General features: G+C 56.3%; 1 protein-coding gene across 2 annotated transcripts; it reads left to right on the forward strand.

Annotated features, from left to right (window-relative positions):
- The first annotated feature begins 2,663 nt into the window (after positions 1 to 2,663).
- On the forward strand, positions 2,664 to 14,063 carry ZFP92 (ZFP92 zinc finger protein). Of its 2 annotated transcripts, none has more exons than XM_032620704.1 (5): positions 2,664 to 3,076; positions 8,213 to 8,340; positions 8,534 to 8,660; positions 9,019 to 9,828; positions 10,168 to 14,063. In XM_032620704.1, exons 4-5 carry the CDS (start codon positions 9,801 to 9,803, stop codon positions 11,433 to 11,435), a joined length of 1,296 nt encoding a protein of 431 aa, XP_032476595.1. In that variant the 5' UTR covers positions 2,664 to 3,076; positions 8,213 to 8,340; positions 8,534 to 8,660; positions 9,019 to 9,800; the 3' UTR covers positions 11,436 to 14,063. The 2 variants fall into 2 exon arrangements, with proteins under 2 accessions (XP_032476595.1, XP_032476594.1); XM_032620703.1 differs by having other exon boundaries at positions 2,690 to 3,076; positions 8,210 to 8,340; positions 9,724 to 9,828.
- Positions 14,064 to 19,211: the final 5,148 nt, after the last annotated feature.

Below are 19,211 nucleotides of genomic sequence, written 5' to 3' on the forward strand. Positions count from 1 at the left end.
AGGCAAAGACCTGGCCCCCGACCCCATTCTCCTAGGGCCCCGCACCTTAAGCCCCCCCACCGCCAGCTTTCCCCCAGACTTGCCCTGCAGGCATTAGCCGTGACCTTCCAGCCCCCAGCCACCCAGCAGGAGCTTGGGGGCTGGGGCTCCTTTCGAGGCGTGTCGTTGGGAGGCCCTTGTACCACTTGGAATCTTTAGCCGTCACACCTCACTGTGGCCAATGGCAGCGCAAAGGGAATTAGCTGAAGGATGGCAGCTGGGACGAGGTCTCCCTGGAGAGTCTCCCATGGCCTGAGTAAAGCGCCATTGAAGGGTCCACCGTGTCCCTGCGGGGCTGAGGCCGGGGGCGGGGAGTGAGAAGAGGGGCCGGCACACTAACTGATGTCGGCTGAGTGAAATGCGAGCGTAAATTTTCAGTCCTGGGGCTGAAAGGAACACAGTGAGTATCAAACTGAAAGAAGACCAGTGTGGCTGGAGCAGGGAGGGAGAGAGGGAGGGAGGGAGAGCGAGAGCGAGAGCCACACACAGAGCGCCACAGAGAGAGAACACCGCGTACTGAAGCTAGAGAACAAGCCGTGTAGGCCTCATGAGCCTCAGGAAGGGGTTGGTCTTTACCTAAGAGTTAGGAACCCACTGAACAGTTTGAAGTCAGAGACGCAAGTGCACTCGTGTGTGTGTGTGTGTGTGTGTGTGTGTGTGTGTGTGTGTGTGTGACATGAGCACGTATTTTCAGGTGTTTTCTCTTGCTTCCTTGTGGAAGAATTATGGGGGGCGGGGCACAGAGTGGATGCAGAAAGCCTATCAAGGGGCAGCTGGGGTTGTCCTGGGAGAGATGATGGTGGCCTGAGCAACACTAGTGGCAGCGTCACAGAGTTGAGCCAATAGGGCAGATATAACGAACCTCAAACATGCGAGAACTAAGCAAACACTGGATGATCAGATGTGGAAGGTGAGTGAGGGACATGTCTCTGATTTCTGGCCTGTGACATGGGTGTGTGGGGGCTCCAGTCACTGTGGCTGAGGACTCAGGGAGAGCATAGAAAATCATGAGTTCTATTTTGGACATATGAGTTGGAAACATCAAAGTGGAGATGACAAGAAGCCAGCTGGATATAAGGGGCAAGGGCTCTGAGGAGAGGTTTGGGCTAGGGACAGAAATAGGGTAGCACGGAGAGCTCCCAGAGCCCCCTCTCCCAGCCTCAGGCCCTCACTTCCTCCTTCCATGAAGGTTGCATGCCAAGGCTCTCTAATAATTGCCCAAAGCCACAGGAGTTGCCTTACCCTGGGCTTGTGGCCACATCCCTCCAGTCTCTGCGTTTGTCTTCACGTGGCTTCTCCTCTGTGTCTGTGTCTCTCCTCTCCTATCTCTTATAAGAACACTTGTCATTGGATTTAAGGCTCACCTGGGTCGGCCAGAATGATCTCACGTTGAGATTCTTAATTTCATCACATCTACAAAGAGTTTTTTCCCGGAAAACTCACATTCACAGGTTCTGGGAGTTAGGGCGTGCACATATCTTTTGAGGGGCTATCGTTCACCCCATTATACCTCTAGAGCCCAGGACCTGGTCTGTCTAGCCAGACTCCTGGCAGGAGGACAAGACTGGGCATCGGAGCCCACAACCAAGGGCCACAGGGGACCTCCCTGCCTCTGCTCCAGGGGAGGGCCCCTGAAGCTGTGCTGCATTTGGCCGCCTGAGAACCCTGCTCCCTGAGGCCAGAAGCACCCTGAGTGGGGATCCCAGCTTCTCCGCTATAAGCCAGGGGCGGGCAGCTGCTGTCCTGGGAGCATCAGCGTGGGGGGGGGGGGATTCTCACTGCAGGCCTGCGCTCTCCTGGTCAGGGCCCATTTGAAGCAAAGAGGATGCCTGAGCTCTGGTTGTGTAAGGAAAGGTACCCACCTTGAGCTCAATTCCCAACAGCCAGGGCGGGGACGGACAAGAACACGCCATCCGGCTGTTTTTCCTCGCTGCTTTTCGTCCACAGTGTTTTTCCCATTCCTAACTTTGGGAGGAACTCATCACTGTCAACGGTAGGGATGTGCACAGTCAGCCCTGGATTTCAAGCCCAGTCCTGTGGGAAAATGCGGACCCCAATGCCTACCCTGTGGCCCGGTTTGACAGTCACATGGGGGGACCAAGGGAAAGACCAATGCACCCAGTAGCTCTTCACTACTCCTTCTCCATCTGTCTGCACACCGCTCTTCCCCGACTCCCCTCTCACTGCCCTCACTTTCTTATCTTTGCCTTCCTGACTCAAGTGGGCTGGTCCCTTATTGGGGTGCCATGGCTGGGCCACATGGTGCTGACTACCCCTCAGGGATCCCGTGGGTCCCAGATGGATGGACGGATGGATAGATGGACGTAAAGTAAAGCCCCAGAGCCTGAGACGTGGGAGGTGCGCAGCAGCCAACACTGCCCCTCCCCTGTCCCCTTGGGGGACTGCGGTGGACGGACCACTGCGACCCCGAGCCCTCGAAGCAGCCCAGACTGAAAGCGGAAGTGCCCCGGGGTACGCAGTGAGCCAGGCCAGAAACCCCACGGGGCGCGCCGGGGCGGCACGGGCCGTCCCTTCCTCCCGCCGCGCCGCGCATGCTCCGTGCCCCCACCCCACCCCACCCCCGCGCCCCGTTCCCACGCCGCCGCCGCCCCGGCCCCGCCCATGCCTCGGCCCCGCTCGTCAGCGCTGGACTGACGGACTGCCGCTCAGAACGCGCCTCCCGAGCGGCGCCCAGCTGCGAGGTCGAGACGCAGCCAGGAGCCCCGCCGCCTCCCGGGGGCGCTGACCCGGAGGGCTTCTTGGAGGTGGCAGCCTTGACCTCGAGCCTGCCCGGAGGCTGGGGCAGGGGGAGGAGGGAAGGACAGCCCAGAGGCCCGCGAGCCGCTCTCGGCAGGTGGCCGAGGGACAACCTAGGAGGTGGCGAGCGTGAGCGCGGAGAGCTGCTGGCCGGCCCTCGGGGCCGCCCCCTTCGCCCGCCGGGGAAGGGCAGCCCGCGTTTCCCAGTTTCTCTCCTCTGACTGCGGTTCGCTGCTGATTCTGGGGCTGGCAGGAGAGCATCCCAACGCCAGGCTGCCTGGTAAGTTTGGATTTCGCGCCTCTGTGTGAGGTCGCAGCACTCCTGCCCAGGGGCACCTGGCGAACCGTCCGCAGGCATGGGCCCTGAGGGTGCCCGGACGTGCGCCTGCGGCTCTCAGGTTTGGGGGTTTGTGCCCCTTGGTGGTGTGGAGTGTTGGCGGGGACGAGCACGCCAGGGGAAGGTACAAGAAGAGGAAGCCAGGGGCCGGACGGAAGGACCGCAAGGGCAAGAGCTGAGCTGGCTGAGCGGGAAAGTGTGCGGGGCTGCCATGCAGGGCCAGCTGTGGCAGCCCTCCCGTCCAACAGACAGCTGCGAAGCACGCCTGCGGGCCAGGCTGTGGGCACTGCAGGTATTTCCTCAGGGAGCAAAACCGCAAAGCCCTGCTCGGGGGTCCAATTCTAGTGGCAGGACACAGGCAATAAAGAGTCAACGTTTCGGGGCTTCCCTGGTGGCGCAGTGGTTGAGGGTCCGCCTGCCGATGCAGGGGACACCAGTTCGTGCCCCGGTGCGGGAAGATCCCACATGCCGCGGAGCGGCTGGGCCCGTGAGCCGTGGCCCCTGAGCCTGCGCGTCCGGAGCCTGTGCTCCGCAACGGGAGAGGCCACAACAGTGAGAGGCCCGCTTACCTCAAAAAAAAAAAAAAGAGAGTCAACGTTTCAAATTAAGAATTACAGAGTACGTTAACCAGGGGGGAAAATGGAGCAAGGGAAGGGAGGTGAGCGGTCGGGCTGCGAGTTTAAGTAGTGTGGTTAGAAGGCAACATTTCCAAAAAACTTGAAGGAGGTGAGAGAGCATTCTGGGCAGAGGGAACAGCCAGTGCAAAGGCAGGAGTGGCCTGGTGCGTGGCCGGAGCAGGGAGAGCAGAAGAGGGCGAGGTCAGGAGATGGACACCCCAGGAAGGGCTGGTAGCAGGTGGCCTCTTTCCGTCCGGGTCAGCCTCTGCCCCCAGAAGGGCAGGGCCTGGAGACACGGGTTTCAGAGTTGCTCCTCAGAGGGCTTTGCTTGGCCGGGCAGCAGGGATGGCCCTGGGCTGACCTGGGGCAGCTCCCAGGCTGGATCTCTGCTCTGGGCTGAGGCTGGGCCGCCCACGGCCTGGGGCCTCCGGCCTTTCCACCAGGTGGGTGGCAGGTGACACAGGTCTCAGAGAATGCTGCGTGGGGCTGAGAGGAGGCAGTTGGGGTCTTGAGGTACCAAACACCAGGGGAAGTTGCAGCAGGAAGGAGGAAGCCCAACCCTAGTGGCCCTGCTTGTCCCTCCTCACAGACGAGAAGGCCCCAATTCCTGATCCGGCCTCAGTGGGATTACTAGATGCCTTTGATGTTGTTTGTTTGTTTGTTTGTTTTCTGTTTTCTTTTTCTGGGGAAATAGCCCCATCTCGTGGTCTTCCAAAGACATCAACGCTGAAGCCCACTGGCTTCTCCCTTTGGGGGCCACGTCGTTTCAGGCTCTCCCCGTTCCCGCCGCCACCTCCGCGTATACTTAGCTTTACTTGGGCTGGGCTCAGCGAGCGGCCTGGGAGTCTGCTCCCCTCCGTGGGGCGGACCGGCGTGGGGGGAGCGCCCAGTTACCCTGGCTCCCGGGGCCTTCCCAGCTTCTTGCCCCAAGTGCTGCTATCTGAGGGACCCTCGCCTGCGTGCCCGGTGTCCTACTTCAGAGAAATCTGAGCGTCAGGGCCTAGAATCATCCTTCAGCTTCTCCTCCGCTCTGGAGGCCCACCGACGTCAAAGGGTCTCAGGAGAAGCCACTCTCCAGTTCCACAAGCTCCTTCCTTCCATTCCTGCTTGGGAGTGTCTCCCTGTTACCACCCCGGGGGAGATCGGGCATTAGGGTCTGTGAGGACAGGGCTTGTCGCGTCTCTTTCCAGGATTTGAAATTACGCTGCCTTTGGGGCGTTAGGTCTCAAGGATAGACACTGCTGTGTGTGAGCGCCTCGCTAGCTGGCGCCACCGATGCGCCTTGTGGTGCTGACCTTGAGCGTTGGTCTCCGTCTACAGGCGAACCCTGCCCATAGCGTTTCTCTCGGCAATCACAGTTCAAGTTTCTTCTCTCTTGGGGGCTTGCACGGCAGCGTGTCTTGGGATGGGGGATAACAGAATAACACCTCTTCTTTTCAGCTTTTCTGTATTTTTCAAAATGGATGGTGACCTGGCAGTACAGTTGTGATAGAGAAAACACAAGCTTGTGATGTGTTTCAAAACAATTTGATGCTAGTGTAAAACCCCTTGCTATTATCAGTATTCTCCCCTCCCCACACCTTTAGCTGGTGCGGGTCCCCCTGTGACTGGTGGTGTGTCCCAATGAAACATGGCCGGCCTGCGGACAAAAGGATGAACTCTTGACAGCGACGTTAAGTATATTTGCAACTTTGTGCGGCCATCACCACCTTCGACCTCCAAAATATTTTTATCACCCCAAAAAAGAAACCCTGTCCTCATGAAGCAGTCACCCCCCCACCCCACCCAATCCCAGGCCCTGGCACCCAGATCTGCTCTCTGGATTTACCTAGGACTCTCTGGACATGTCATATGTTTTATAGGATTTAAAGGGTTTTTTTTATAGCGAGCCACAGGACAGTGGCACTCTGGAGAGATGACAGGCAGAAGGAGGGACGGCTGCCACGAGGGATGGCGCATCTGGGTAGGGGTAGCTAGTGTCCTTGGGGTCCCTGGGCAGCGGCCCGTTTGAACAGTTTCGCAGGCTCCGGTGCGTAGGACCTGTCCTTGGTTGTCTGGTACCTGGCCACTGAGTGTGAGACCCCGATAAGGAGGGTTTGGGGCGTGGGTTTAGTGGCCCCAGAGAGAGGGGCTTTGATACGGGAGGTGGGTGGTGTGGGAAGCTTCACAGGCTCGGCAAACTGCTTGCGAAGGCCAAGGAGAAAGAGTTTCTAGTCATAACTTCAAAACTAGGTCAAGAAAGCCCTTGTGAAATATTATATTACATCATATAAATAGGATCATGCGGTATGTGGCCCTGTGTGCCCGTGTCCGGCTTTTTTCACTTAGCGTCGTGACACTAGGTTCGTCCACATGGTAGCGTGGATCAGTATTTCATCCCTCTCTGGGGCCGAATAGCATTCCATCGTGTGTCCAGGCCATGGTTTGTCATCTACTCTTCTGCTGATGGACGTTGGGTTGTTTCCACCTTTGGGCGACCAGTTCATTCACATGGGTGGACATTTTTGTGAGAACGCTGTTTTCGATTCTTTTGAGCATATACCCAGGAGTGGTTTACTTACTGAAGGACCACTAGACTATTTTCCCTTTTAATTCTGAACACTGTCAAGCAAACAGACGAGTAGAGAGAATAGTCTAACCAAGCCCGCGTACCCACCTCCCAGGGTTAGCAGTGGCCTCCAGCTCCAGCTTGCCTTATTTGCTTGGGTCCCCCCCACCTCGCGCTCTCACTCTCTCTCTTCCTCCCTCCCTCCCTCTCTTTCCTTCTGTCTTTTGTATTTGCTGAAGCACTTTAAAGTCACTTCACATGCCCTTTTCTCCCCAAATGGTGCGAATGTGTCTCTTGAAAAGGACATTTTCTTCCACGACCCGGTGCCACTATCCATCCAACACATGGGCAGCAGTGGCCCCGCTCTCACCCTCCACTCTCCGCAATGCCTTTGACTCCTCTTTTGTTCACGCCAGCATCTCATCAAAGACTCCCATTGCACTTGGCTGTTGGCCCCTTAACTCTCTTTTCATCCAGAACAATCTCCCTACCCAGCCTCCTCTTTCCCCCGTGACACTGATTTGCAGAGGAGACCAGGGAACAGCCCACCTTCTGCATCGGGTGCCTCCCTTGTGGTGCCTTTAACTGGTCTCTCCGTCCCCAAGGTCCTCTGTGAACTGGATGCTGGGTCCCAAGGCTGCATTAGAATCAGGTCAAGCTTTGGCAAGAGCCCTCCTGGGCATCCCCACCAAGGGGACATCCCACTTCTGTCCCACCATTAGGTTCGCTTCCTCTCTTGTGACCAGCAGTAAACGGGGAAGACATCGTGTGGCCGACCCTTCCCCCTCAGGCCTCACCTAATGGTTTTGGCATCCATTCGACCTTAAGAGATTCTTTCTCTCTGATTAGTATAAACTTCTCCATCAGACATGCATTCATTTATTTATTCTGGGCCAGTGTTAACTGACAGCTCATCACAGGTGATAAGGGAATTTGGGGCGATTTAACTTGTTCTGAGGACCCCTTGCCCTCTCTCCTGGGGCAAAAACAGGCCGTGACGCCCACTCCGCCGTCCCCCCGCCACTGCCTGTCTCCTCCGCTCCTCCGCCCGTGACTCCCATGTTGTGGCCGCCAGTTGGGTGGACATATCCTTGGAGCAAACTTTCTTTTGCCCCACTGTCTTCTGGCATTGAGGGCTGGTGTAGAGAAATCTGGTTCTGTCCACTTGGTTGGTGACACGCTCCTCCTGCCTTAGCGTGAGCCCCGGGCAGCCTCACCTTCTGCCCCTCCCACCCCCTCAGCCCGCTCCAATTTTCAGCACCATGACCGCGCAGCTAGGGCCCCTCTCAGGGCCGGGTATGGGCCATGCCATTGGCCAGCTACTCTCTTTATTCACCCCCAGCCTGCAGCTCTCAGCCTGAACGCTACCCCTCCCCCAGCGATGGGGGGGCTCCCTCTTGCACCCCACTAGCTTGGTCTTTCTCTTTCCTTGAGAGCAAGTCTGTTTGCAGGTGAAGGAGGTACGTGTGTTTGGAGTTTTTCTTGTTGTTGTTTTTTTAATTTAATTTTTTTATACAACAGGTTCTTATTAGTTCTCTATTTTATACACAGTAGTGTGTATATCTCAATCCCAAACTCCCAATTCATCCCACCACCATCACCCTCCCCCTGGAGTTTTTCTTTAAGAACCTTGACCTCAGGGGGCAAGGGGGCAGCAGTGGGGCTTCCAGGGATGGCTAGAAAGTCAGGATTGGGGTGCTGGTCACGTGGGAGGAGGGCTGAGAGAGGAAGGAAATGAGAAAAAGGAAAGAAGAAACACACTCCCTTGAAAGCCTGGCTAGGCAGGCTCAGCACGAGGAGACAGAATCCTTGTCTGGTGAAGAGAGGGGACAGAAGCTCAGTTTGAGAAAGTGTTACGGATTGAACTGTGGTCTCCCCCCGCAAAAGATATGCTGAAGTCCTATCCCCCAGCAGCTCTGATTGGGACCCTATCTGGACAAGGTCACACTCAGCGCATGGGCTCAGCTCACACCTGGCTCGCTCCGCATTAGTGTCTCTGCGCCCCTGCGATGGCAGCCATGCTCCTGATGGCCAGACGCAAGGTGAGTGGGGCTCCCTGACTGTGGGCGGCATCTCCCCCAGCAGCCTCTCTCTGCCGCTTCCTCCTGTCCCATCCTCACAGCTATTGCCGAGCTCCCCAGGGCCCCACCCCCACCCCATGTTTAGCTGCTACCAGCTCATCCTGGGGACCACGGAGGTGAATTCCCCTGAAGCCACAGCAATGGGTTGTTTTAGGTGCCGGTATCTTTTGAAGACGTGTCTGTGTACTTCACCAAGACAGAATGGAAGCTTCTGGATCTCAGACAAAGGGTGCTCTACAAGCGAGTGATGCTGGAGAACTACCGCCACTTGGTGTCACTGGGTAAGGACCTCACACACAGCCAGACTCCCACCCTGTGTCTGAACTGTTTATTTCTGAGCTTCTTTGCTAGTTGGTTACTGTGAGTCCAAGAATACATGCATTTCCCCATCAGGTCAGTAATCTATCGATGCCCAACTTTTACCTCAGTAGCAGTGTTTAGCTAAATGGTTTGGGCTTGAAGGTGTTTTAGGTAAATGCGTGGGCCCCCGTCAAACTTCTTTTGATATAAAATCACGAGTTAACTAAATCTCTTCTACCCAAAAGATAGATGCAAATTAGCCTTGAATATTTATATACATTAATGTATACTTATTCCATTTTTACCAAGGTTGCCTTTTACATTCGTTTCATGTTCTAGGGTTTTCAAGCATCTGTTCCTTGCATCAAGCCACAGAGAGCCCAGGACATAGAGGCCCAGGACTTGGAGAAATCGGGAAAGAGCTGGGGCAGGCTCCCCCACTGCGCCCCTGCCTTCGGGGTTGCAGGGGATCCTTTTGTTCTGTTTCTTCTTTTAAACTCTACAGATTCCACCTCAGTCATCTAACCCCACAGAAGGAGACTAGCTTCTTCCCCTTGGTTGTTTTTGACCCTTATCGGGCAGACCTGGGGTTCCCCAGGGAAGTTGTGGATTCCTCAGTGGAGTCTGGCATAAGGAACAGAGACATCTGCTGTGTTTGATGGTGAAACAGGGGGCTTTGGCTTTCGGGACACAGGCAGCCCTTCAGCTCTGTCTGCTTCTTGATACTCCCTGGGGCCTTGCTCCAACCCTCTGTTTGTCCTTTAGGGTCTCCACACTGATCCCCCATTTCCCACAGGCCATCCCGTCCTGCAGGCCAGATAATAACATCATTATCCTCTTGGGCTGAATCACCACCTACTTAAGATTCACCGTGCATGCCTGGCCCCTGTACACTCAGAGCACCTTGCTTCCTTAGAGGGACTCTGCCGTTTCTCTGGACCTTCCCAGTGGCACTTTCTAGAGAGTTCTTCATTCTCTGTTCCTGAAGATATTAATGCTGGACTGAGTCCAGGAGTGACTAACCTGCTTCCTTTCCGTGGACAGGGTTTTCATCCTCCAAGCCTCACCTGGTCTCCCGGCTAGAGCGAGGAGAGGGGCCCTGGGTAGCAGACGTCCACAGGATGGGGACCACCACAGGGATGCAGGCAGGTGAGTGAGGGCCACTTTGTCAGCTTGCCTAAGCCATTGGCGAAGAACAGCAGCTGATGGAGGGTGGCGTGGCCACTTTGGGTGGGACATTCTCTTTCGTGGCAGATTTAAATCTGTCATGGAGTCCCCTGTCTCACACCAGCTCTGGTATTTCTAGCTCGTTGCCATCTCCTCCCCTCTTGCCCTCCTGTCTGCTGACGGTTATCTTGCCTCTTCTCCCTTGTCCTCAACTCCTGGTTCAGCTCTTCTCAGCCTTGGAGTGAGGGTGAGGGTGAAGAACTAACCTAAATAGAGACCCAGGGAGGGAGTGACACTGGTTGGTGCTCTCTGTCTTTACAGGTGACAGGATGAAGAGCAAACCGATCATTTCAAAGCAGAAAAATTGTTCAGAAGAACTCGCAGGGGCTGACCTTCAGGGTGGCAACAAGGGCCAGGTAGCCGGGCAGTCAGAGGAAACGCTTGAGCAGAGACGGAAGCATGCTTATTGTCCACAGGCAGCTTTCAGCAGGGGTGACCCTCCCAGGGAGAAAGGCCAAGGCAGCTCCCCAGGTGAGGAAAGAGAGATACAGAGAAGTAGCTGCAGAGGTAGACAGGGTTTGGTTCTAAGGCAGCAGGGTTCCAAAGGTGCAGAGAAACAGTTCCTGTGTCAGCAGTGTGGAAAATCCTTCAGCCGGAGCTCCAACCTCATCAAGCACCGGATCATCCACAGTGGCGAGAAGCCCTACGAGTGCGGCGAGTGCGGGAAACTCTTCCGGCGCAGCTTCGCGCTCCTGGAGCACCAGCGCATCCACAGCGGCGAGAAGCCCTATGTGTGCGGCGAGTGCGGGAAGACTTTCACACGCAGCTCCAACCTCATCAAGCACCAGATCATCCACAGTGGTGAGAAGCCCTACGAGTGTGGCGAGTGCGGGAAACTCTTCCGGCGCAGCTTCGCGCTCCTGGAGCACCAGCGCATCCACAGCGGCGAGCGGCCCTACACGTGCAGCGTGTGCAGCAAGGCCTTCAGCAGGAGCTCCAACCTCATCGAGCACCAGCGCACACACAGCGGCGAGAAGCCCTACACGTGCAGCCAGTGCCTGAAAGCCTTCAAGGGCATCTCCCAGCTCATTCACCACCAGCGCATCCACAGTGGGGAGAAGCCATTCGAGTGCAAGGAGTGTGGGAAGGCCTTCCGGGGGCGCTCGGGCCTCAGCCAGCACCGGCGGGTGCACAGCGGCGAGAAGCCCTATGAGTGCAGCGAGTGCGGGAAGACCTTCAGCCGGCGATCCAACCTCTTCAAGCACCAGGTGGTGCACAGCGAGGAGAGACCCTACGAGTGTCAAGACTGCAGGAGGGCGTTCCGCAGCGGCTCCGTCCTCCTGGAGCAGCGACGCACCCACGGCAGCCTGCGGCCCAGCGCCTGCGGCCACTGCGGCCAGGCTTCCAAAGGGAAACCGCAGCTCGGCCGGAAGCCAAAAACTCACCGCAGAAGGAAGCTCTCGGAGGGAAGCAACTCAGAAAAGGCGCCGGCCTGCCTGGCCCTCTGGAGAGCCACTGCGGAGCCCCGCCCCGAAGACGAGAAACTCCGTCCAGACTCCGCCCACGCCACCGCCCCCAGCTCCTTCTGACGGGGTGCACCGTGGGAGGGCTGGCTTTAAAATGAGGCCCACGTTCCCCACCTCATCCCCCTCCCTTTGCTCGTTGATGATGCTGCGATTGAAGCACCTAGTGCGCCGCAGGCAGACGGGCCCCTGCGCCCGTGCCAGCTCCTGTGCGGTGCGCACGGGCGTGTGTGTGCCGCCAAGGTGCACGCACATTTGTATTCCACCCTGGAGCCGCTGGAACTGCTCTTGCCCCCTGTGCCTGGGGCCTGAGTGCTGTGGGTGGGAGGGAGCGGGTGCCTTCAATTAGGGAGGAGTGGGGGCCTTCACTTCACCCAAAGACTTGTTAGCGTTTCCAGGTAGAAGACACGAAAAGCACTTTAATCCTTTAATAGCTTAATAGTGGGAGGGACCTGAGGGCATTCAAAATTTGTGGGCTCCACAGCGAGGCTGTGGCTGGACTGTGACATCACCTAAAATTCATCAAGAAATGGCCTGAAAAAGGACTCAGGCAACTGCACGTGCCCGCGTCGGCAGCCCCCGGAGAGTGGCATCTCCTCGGCAGGAAGGCACAGGACAGCTTGCTTCTGGGAGGAGCGGCCCCAGACCCCATCTTCTGGGAGCTCAGGGGATTCTGCCAGATGGCTGGCCTGGGTCCTGCGGAGAGGCTGAGGCCTGGAGACTCTCGGCTTCTCCGCCCCAAGAGAGGAGCCCTTTGGCTCTGGTCCCTCCCAGCTGCCACCAGCTGCCCTGCTGCCTTTGGTCTCCTCCCCGCACCCTGAGCCCCGGAGCTCACCCCACCTGCTGCCTTCAGACCCTGCCTGCAAAGGCCGCACTGGCCTCTCTGCCCCTTCTCTCCACCCTCAGTGCCTAAAGCTCCAAAGTTAGCTGCTCCCCCTGCAGCAGCCGTCCCTTGTGGCTGGTGCCAAATCAGGAGGAAAGCGGCCGGCTTAGGAATTTGCACAGAGCGTGCCCAGTAATGGCTCTCTCTCCTCAGCTCTCTTTCATGTGACATTTCTTAAAATATTAGAGGTTCGGTTGCTTTGAATGTTTTTGCCTTCAGGGGTAATGTAAGTCAAAAATAGAGATTTTTGCCATATGGAAGTGTCAGGTAATCACTCCTTAAATGAGAGTCTGCCCAGCTCTCTGAGAAGGCCCCTCTTCTCACTCCCCCGCCCCCGGCCTTAGCCCCGTAGGGACACGGTGGACCCTTCAATGGCACTTTACTGCAGGCCATGGGAGACTCTCCAGGGAGACCTCGTGCTGCCGGCGAGGGTGGGGGGGGGGCAGCTGCTGGCAGGTTCCACCCTGTCCTGCTCACACTGTCCCCAGAGCTGGGACCAGGAGCTCTGCCACTTGCCATTCTCAGCCCGGCATCCCAGTTGGCTCGCCACCTCCTTCCAGCCCCCTTCACCACCGCCACAGGCTGCCCGAGGGCAGGTGGATGTGATGGAGGCCCCCCACTGGGCCTTTGAGAAGAGCGCACTTTCCCTGCCAGACAGGGGAGGGCCAGACACCATCAGGAGGGTGTGGGAAAGCCTGGAAATACAGGGCTCCTTCAGCACATGCTGCTTGGAGCTCTAACTGCTAGGACAACTCCAGAAGTGAGAGAGACAGGGATAGAGATCGAGGAGTTTTATGTAGATACAGAAGCTTTATATAGATATATTAGAATGACTGTACACACTTGTGACTTACGGAAAGTTCCAGAGTTGTAACTTGCTCTTGTCTCATAGCCTCCTTGTGCCGTGCGTGTCACGTTTTCTTTGAGCCCAGAGCTTGGCACTTAGTAAATACTTGTGAAATGAGTGTTGCCCCCTTAGCACATTGAACTCGGGTTCTAGACCACAGTCGGCTCCAGCCTTACCTTGCGGCAGTGGAAAGTATCTGCAACCTTGGGTTTTCCGATAGAAAAAGAAGTATTAGGAGTGGTGTCTTTGAAATCCACGGTAAGGTAGCTGGGAAGCATGTGTTTATATGAGGTGCCCACAATGTTTGCTCAGCCGGCAGGCTTCAGTAAAGCAGTCCCCACGCAGGGCGGGGGACGGTGCCTGAGGCCTTGTGCTTGGGCTCCGGTGTCTTTTTTGTTCAGCCGGGTCTGCTTAGGATAGGGGCAACAATTGCTACGTGACAGGCCCCGGTAAGAGCATAGATCCGTGCGCACTGCTGCCCATTTCCATCGCTCTAGGAAGTGAACAGTTTCGCTCTTATGGCCCAGTCAGTAACCAACTTTTAATAAACGAGAGTTGTAGCTCCCCAGCATAGCATCATCCCGTTGGTTCTACTGGATAAGCTAACTCGATTTTTAATGTGAGTGCCTTTTTTTCACCTTGGACCCACCCAGAGATGACTAGATACTGGGGGCTGGGGTCGTGATGTCCAGTGCTTTCAACAGAAAGTGGACTTGCCGGGAGAGATGCCAGGCACCTGCACTCCGGTCTCGGAGTGCCCTGAAAGGCTCCAAGGTCTCCAAATGCTTACCCGGACACGTGACATTCCTAATAGCAATGCATCTTTGGTTTGTCCCTTCTGCATCTAACCGCACTCCTGATCATTAGATGTTTACTCTGATGCAGGTTTTTTTTTTTTTTGGTTTGTTGTTTGTTTTGTTTTTGTTTTTGTTTTTGCGGTACGCGGGCCCCTCACCGCCGCCGCCTCTCCCGTTGCGGAGCACAGGCTCCGGACACGCAGGCTCAGCGGCCATGGCTCACGGGCCCAGCCGCTCCGCGGCACGTGGGATCTTCCCGGACCGGGGCACGAACCCGTGTCCCCTGCATCGGCAGGCGGACTCTCAACCGCTGCGCCACCAGGGAAGCCCCTGATGCAATTCTGAGTATCATTTTCTTTTAGATGTGGTCACCAATCAGGTGTGCAACAGGATGTGAACGGGTGTCGCGTGGGATCAGCCAGAGAGTGTCTGGAGAGGATGCTTGCATTTTTCCCTCTACAGTGCCTTGAAATAGGTCTCCCACCAGGCAGGGTGGGGGACTGTGATGGCGGCCCACACTTGCTTTCTGACGACGACTGGAGTGTAAAAGCTGAGACTCTTGGGGGATGTCCTATCTGCTTTCCAGGCCCCCCCCACCACCACCACCACAACGTCCCTGGATGCCAGCCCCTTCACACTTCTGGACTGGGCTTCTGCTCCAGAGATGAACTTGCAGGACGCTGGACCAGCCCATAGCACATCATTTGCTCTTTGAAACTTTGGACACTTTTCAAGAGCTGTTTAATTGCCGTGGCGGTATCTTCACGTAACTGTTAAACTGTCCCACCTGAATTCATTTACTTTGGGTGTTGGCCTTGAACGGCACCCTCTGGTGGAGACGGCATCTATTGTGGTTTGAAGTAACGGCTAGCAATTGGGTGAAAGGTCTCAGGAAAGGCCGCTGACCTAGACGTGGGGGGGAAGACGAGAGAGCATGTCTGGGCGCCCCTTGGCCCCTGCAAACAGAAGGTGGGAACTCCTTGAAGTGGAGCTGCACGGGGGCCAAGGGCAGCCACCCTGAAACGGCATGGATGGTGTCTTAGGACCTTTGGTTAGATTGCCTGCAAGACTTGCTCTACTTTGTGAAGCTGCCAGGACCGCCCCCGCCCTTCACTCCGTTCCTCAGTGGCGGGACACAGTGGCTTTCAGTTGGGGCTGCTAAGTCTACGCCCAGTTAGGTAGCAAGGGGTAACACGCCGTCTCTGGAGGTCAGGGTAGGACTAAGCAGTAGGTGAACTCTCAGGACAGGAAGAGGTCGAGGGACTTCCAGTGGGTTGGAGTAAAGCACAGGGAGCGTGTGGTGCTTTCAGGAACCCTAGAGGGGCGGAGGGCTTTCTGTAGGGCAGTCGTAGGGTAAAAGGTCATTAGAACCTTTTTTAAATATGAAAGAATTATTCTAAGATCAAGGAGGAAAAAAGTTGACGCGGACGATAACTGCTGGAGTGTGTGAATTTACACACGGATGACCACCAAGTATACACGCTAGAGTCACCTAGACAGCTCTGATGCTCACTGGGTGTTCATCCATGGGAATGAATGGCGGCAGCCCACCACTCATAATGCTTTGACACGAGCAGCCTCAAATGGCACTTTGGGGAACTCCCACTTGCCCCGGGAGTTATGAGGAATATCTGGAAAACTTAGATCGTTTTCTCTTACGCTAGCCTCAGTGTGTGCGTGACTTCACAACACAGGGGCCCTCCGGGATTTGAAGGTTGCTGTTTCTTCATCTTTCTTGACAGCCTTATAGACGTATAATTGGCGGACAAGAAACTGCACGTATTTACATTGTACAATTGGGTGAGTTTTGACGGGTATCCACCCGTGAAACCATCACAGCAATGAAGACGGGAAACGTACGCCCATCACCCTGGAGAGTTGCCTTGTCCCCCGGGTGCGCCCTCCTTCCTGCCCCTTCCTCCCCCCACCCCGTCCCCACAACCACTGCCCTTTCTGTCAGTACGCATTCGTTTGCCTTTCCTAGAATTCTGTGTTAATGCACTCTTCTCGCCTGGCCTCTTAGTATAATGATTTTGAAGTTCATCCTGAGTACTATTCCATCGTGTGGATGGACCACAACGCCTGTTGATGGACATTTGGGTTGTTTCCAGGTTTTGGCCTTCACAAATAAAGCTGCTGTGAACATTTGTGTGCGAGTTTTTGTCGTCCCCGACACTTGTTTTTGTCCATCTTTTAGATTCTAGGCCTCCTGGTGGGCGTGAAGTGGTATCACGTTGGTTTTGATTTGCATGCATTTCCCTGATGACTTATGATGTTGAGCACCTTTTAGCGTCCTTGTCAGCCACACTCATATCTTCCTGGGCGATGCGTCCGATCAAATCTTTCGCCTCCTCCTCTGTGTCTGTGTCTCCTCTCCCGTCTCCCGTAAGGATATCTGTCATTGGATTTTGGACCCACCCAGCTAATCCAGGAGGACCTCATCTCAAGATTTGTCATATGTCTGCAGGGACCCTTTCTCCAAATAAGGTCACATTCACGGAGTCCAGGTATTAGGACACGGAGGCCCCCATTTAGAGACAGGAACATTCCGAAGCCCAGGGAGCTGGGGAGGGAGGGGGGCAGCGTGTAGGGTCAGAGGCCATGACGAGAAGAGGACATGCCAAGCATCTAGGCCGGGGTTCCAAGTAGCAGGAGCTGTATCATAGCTGACGCTCACTGCCCAGCTGCTATGTGCCCAGCCCTGGGTGCGATCCATCCTCCGGGCACCACTGTACTGTTTCCATTTTGCAGAGGAGGAAACTGAGGTTGACCTGTGAGGTAATTCTTCCGGCCACAGAGTTGGGGAACAGGGTGGGTAGGGGCAGGGCCCAGCACCCAGGCTCTCCCACGGCAAAATCTGCTCACATCACCAAGAGCCGAGGCTCCCTCCCGACTGCTGGGTCCCTCTCATCACCACCGTGGGGCCCGGGCCAGGGTAGGCACATGTGAGGGGAAAGGTTGATTCCTTGCTTTTTCTCCTCTTTCCACACGAGCAGGATTTCCAGGTTCTCTACCTGACGTGCCCTGGCGGGCAGGTGAGATGCTCCATGTACCCAAGCTGCCAGGGTCAAGGAGTGAGCGAGCAGAGAGCTTCCAGCTTTCCAGCCTCCTCCTGCCTCCCTCCGCCTGGCCCGCTGGCCCATCCTCCCCAGCCGCCGTCACCAGCCATCCTTCTGCGGGTCTGGGCCTCGGGGGCTGCCCGGTCCTCGTGCCCGCACTCCAGGCGGGCTCTTCGCCACGTGGTTTCCAGCCTGGAGCAGCTAAAACAACCAGCCACGCCCTGCCCCCACCCCGCCCCACACCTCGGCCGACACGGATGGGGTCCGCTGACCACTTTGAGTGACGGCCCCGCGCTAGGCCTTTCTAGAGACGATCCATCCCGTCCCGGGAAGGCTTACTGCAGGCTTGCCGAGAGCACTTCCTTTCCCCAGAGCCCCAGTTGTGCTAAGCTTGGTGACCGTGAGAAGCGACAATCCACCGTGGGCCTTTGAGAGGCCACGCGCTGAGTGTGCTCAGGACGCCGAGCCCTTCACCGAGCAGGGAGCTGCCCTTGTGAGGGAGAGGCCACGCAACTCATCAGACTTCCGAGTGTCCCCGGGGAGGCGGGTCTGGTGGGGCAGCACCTGAGGGTCCACAGGGCGGCCGAGGGGGGACGTCGTGCAGCCTTCTGCCGGAGCTCCCCCGTCACCGGCCCAACGAGTCCACAGGCTGGAGGCCTCCGAGGGCCTGAGGGCCGGCGCGGGGCTGCAGGAGCCCTGCAGGCCGAGACTGGTAGTGGAGAGACTGGCAAAGCTTCAGCCGAGCTGCTGGAGGGAAACCTTTCTCACCTCCCTTTCCTTAGAGCTCTTAGGTGAGCCACCGCCCCCTTTGTGAATCAGGGAGATGATTTACATGCATCTCAAATGACCACTTGAGATGTATGTAAATCTTTGTAAACCGAAATAAGCCTCCTGCCGGCCTTACAGCCCAGGAAGGCTCTCCTTCAGAGCCCCGGCACCACCCCCTTGAAATGCAAACCTTCAGGAAGGTACCCTAGCTCCCCTCCAGGCCAAGAGAAAGCTTTCATTGTCCTGAGGATAAAGGGCAATTCACCAGCACTGAGGGCCACCCTGATTACCAGGAGAACTTGCCCTGAGCTAGGAGGGGCGATCTCAGGAAGTACTGCCTGGCTGGATAAAAGGCTGAGGTTTCCTTCTGGCCTTGCGATCTCAGGAGCGGCGGCCTGAGGTGGGCGTGGCAGGCAGTTGAGTTTAACGCTTATTCAGTAGTGAAGCTGTTTGCTTTCTTTTCCGCTTTCGTGGAGAGGACTCTGGGTGGGCAGGGTCCACGGAGAGGGGGCCTAAGTGGGAGGACGTGGATCTGAGGTCTGGGGCAAGGACCGGCGCCAGGCAGAGCTGGGCCCACGGAGGTGCGGGACCCCGCCCTCCCCTCCTGGCCTCCCTGGGACCGCGGTGACTGTCACAGCTCACCCCTCGTCTACACAGTGGGTGGGCTCACCAAGCTCCGAACCAGAGTGGGTGCCTGAGGCGCAGGCATTGCCAAGCGAACATTCCTGAAATCCCAGGAAAACAAGAACCTCTTAGAAGCTTCCGAACAGAAGGAACCTAAAAGTTGAGAATTATGTTTTATTTGTGGGCATTACTGAGGACTGTAGCCCGGGAGACGGGCCTTCAGAGAGCTCTGAGGAACTGTTCCAAAGAGATAAAGGAGGAGCCACGATATACAGGAAGTTTTGCTTTAAAAAACAAACAAACGAGAAACATGTAGCCTAACATCAAAAGATTACTGCTGGGCTTCCCTGGTGGCGCAGTGGTTGAGAATCTGCCTGCCAATGCAGGGGACACAGGTTCGAGCCCTGGTCTGGGAAGATCCCACATGCCGCGGAGCAACCAGGCCCGTGAGCCACAACTACTGAGCCTGCGCGTCTGGAGCTTGTGCTCCGCGACAAGAGAGGCCGCGACAGTGAGAGGCCCGCGCACCGCGATGAAGAGCAGCCCCCACTCGCCGCAACTAGAGAAAGCCCACGCACAGAAACGAAGACCCAACACAGCCATAAATAAATAAATAAATAAATAAATAAATAAAAAATTAAAAAAAAAAAAAAGATTACTGCTAATCACAAAAACCAGCCATCTCAAGTTAACGACGTGCTTTTTCTACGTATGGGGAGATGCAAGAGTCTGGGCTCACTGAAATCATTCCCTTGGTATGCATCTCTAACTATCTAGGGTCAGTATCCTGTTTTTCTCCATCCTGAATGCCCCTCAGGACACTCCGTCAGGAGGGGGGCAACTCTGGAAGCTGGAATCTGGAGA

This window comes from Phocoena sinus, chromosome X (assembly GCF_008692025.1).
Source record: "Phocoena sinus isolate mPhoSin1 chromosome X, mPhoSin1.pri, whole genome shotgun sequence".
NCBI classification, from domain to species: Eukaryota; Metazoa; Chordata; class Mammalia; order Artiodactyla; family Phocoenidae; genus Phocoena; species Phocoena sinus.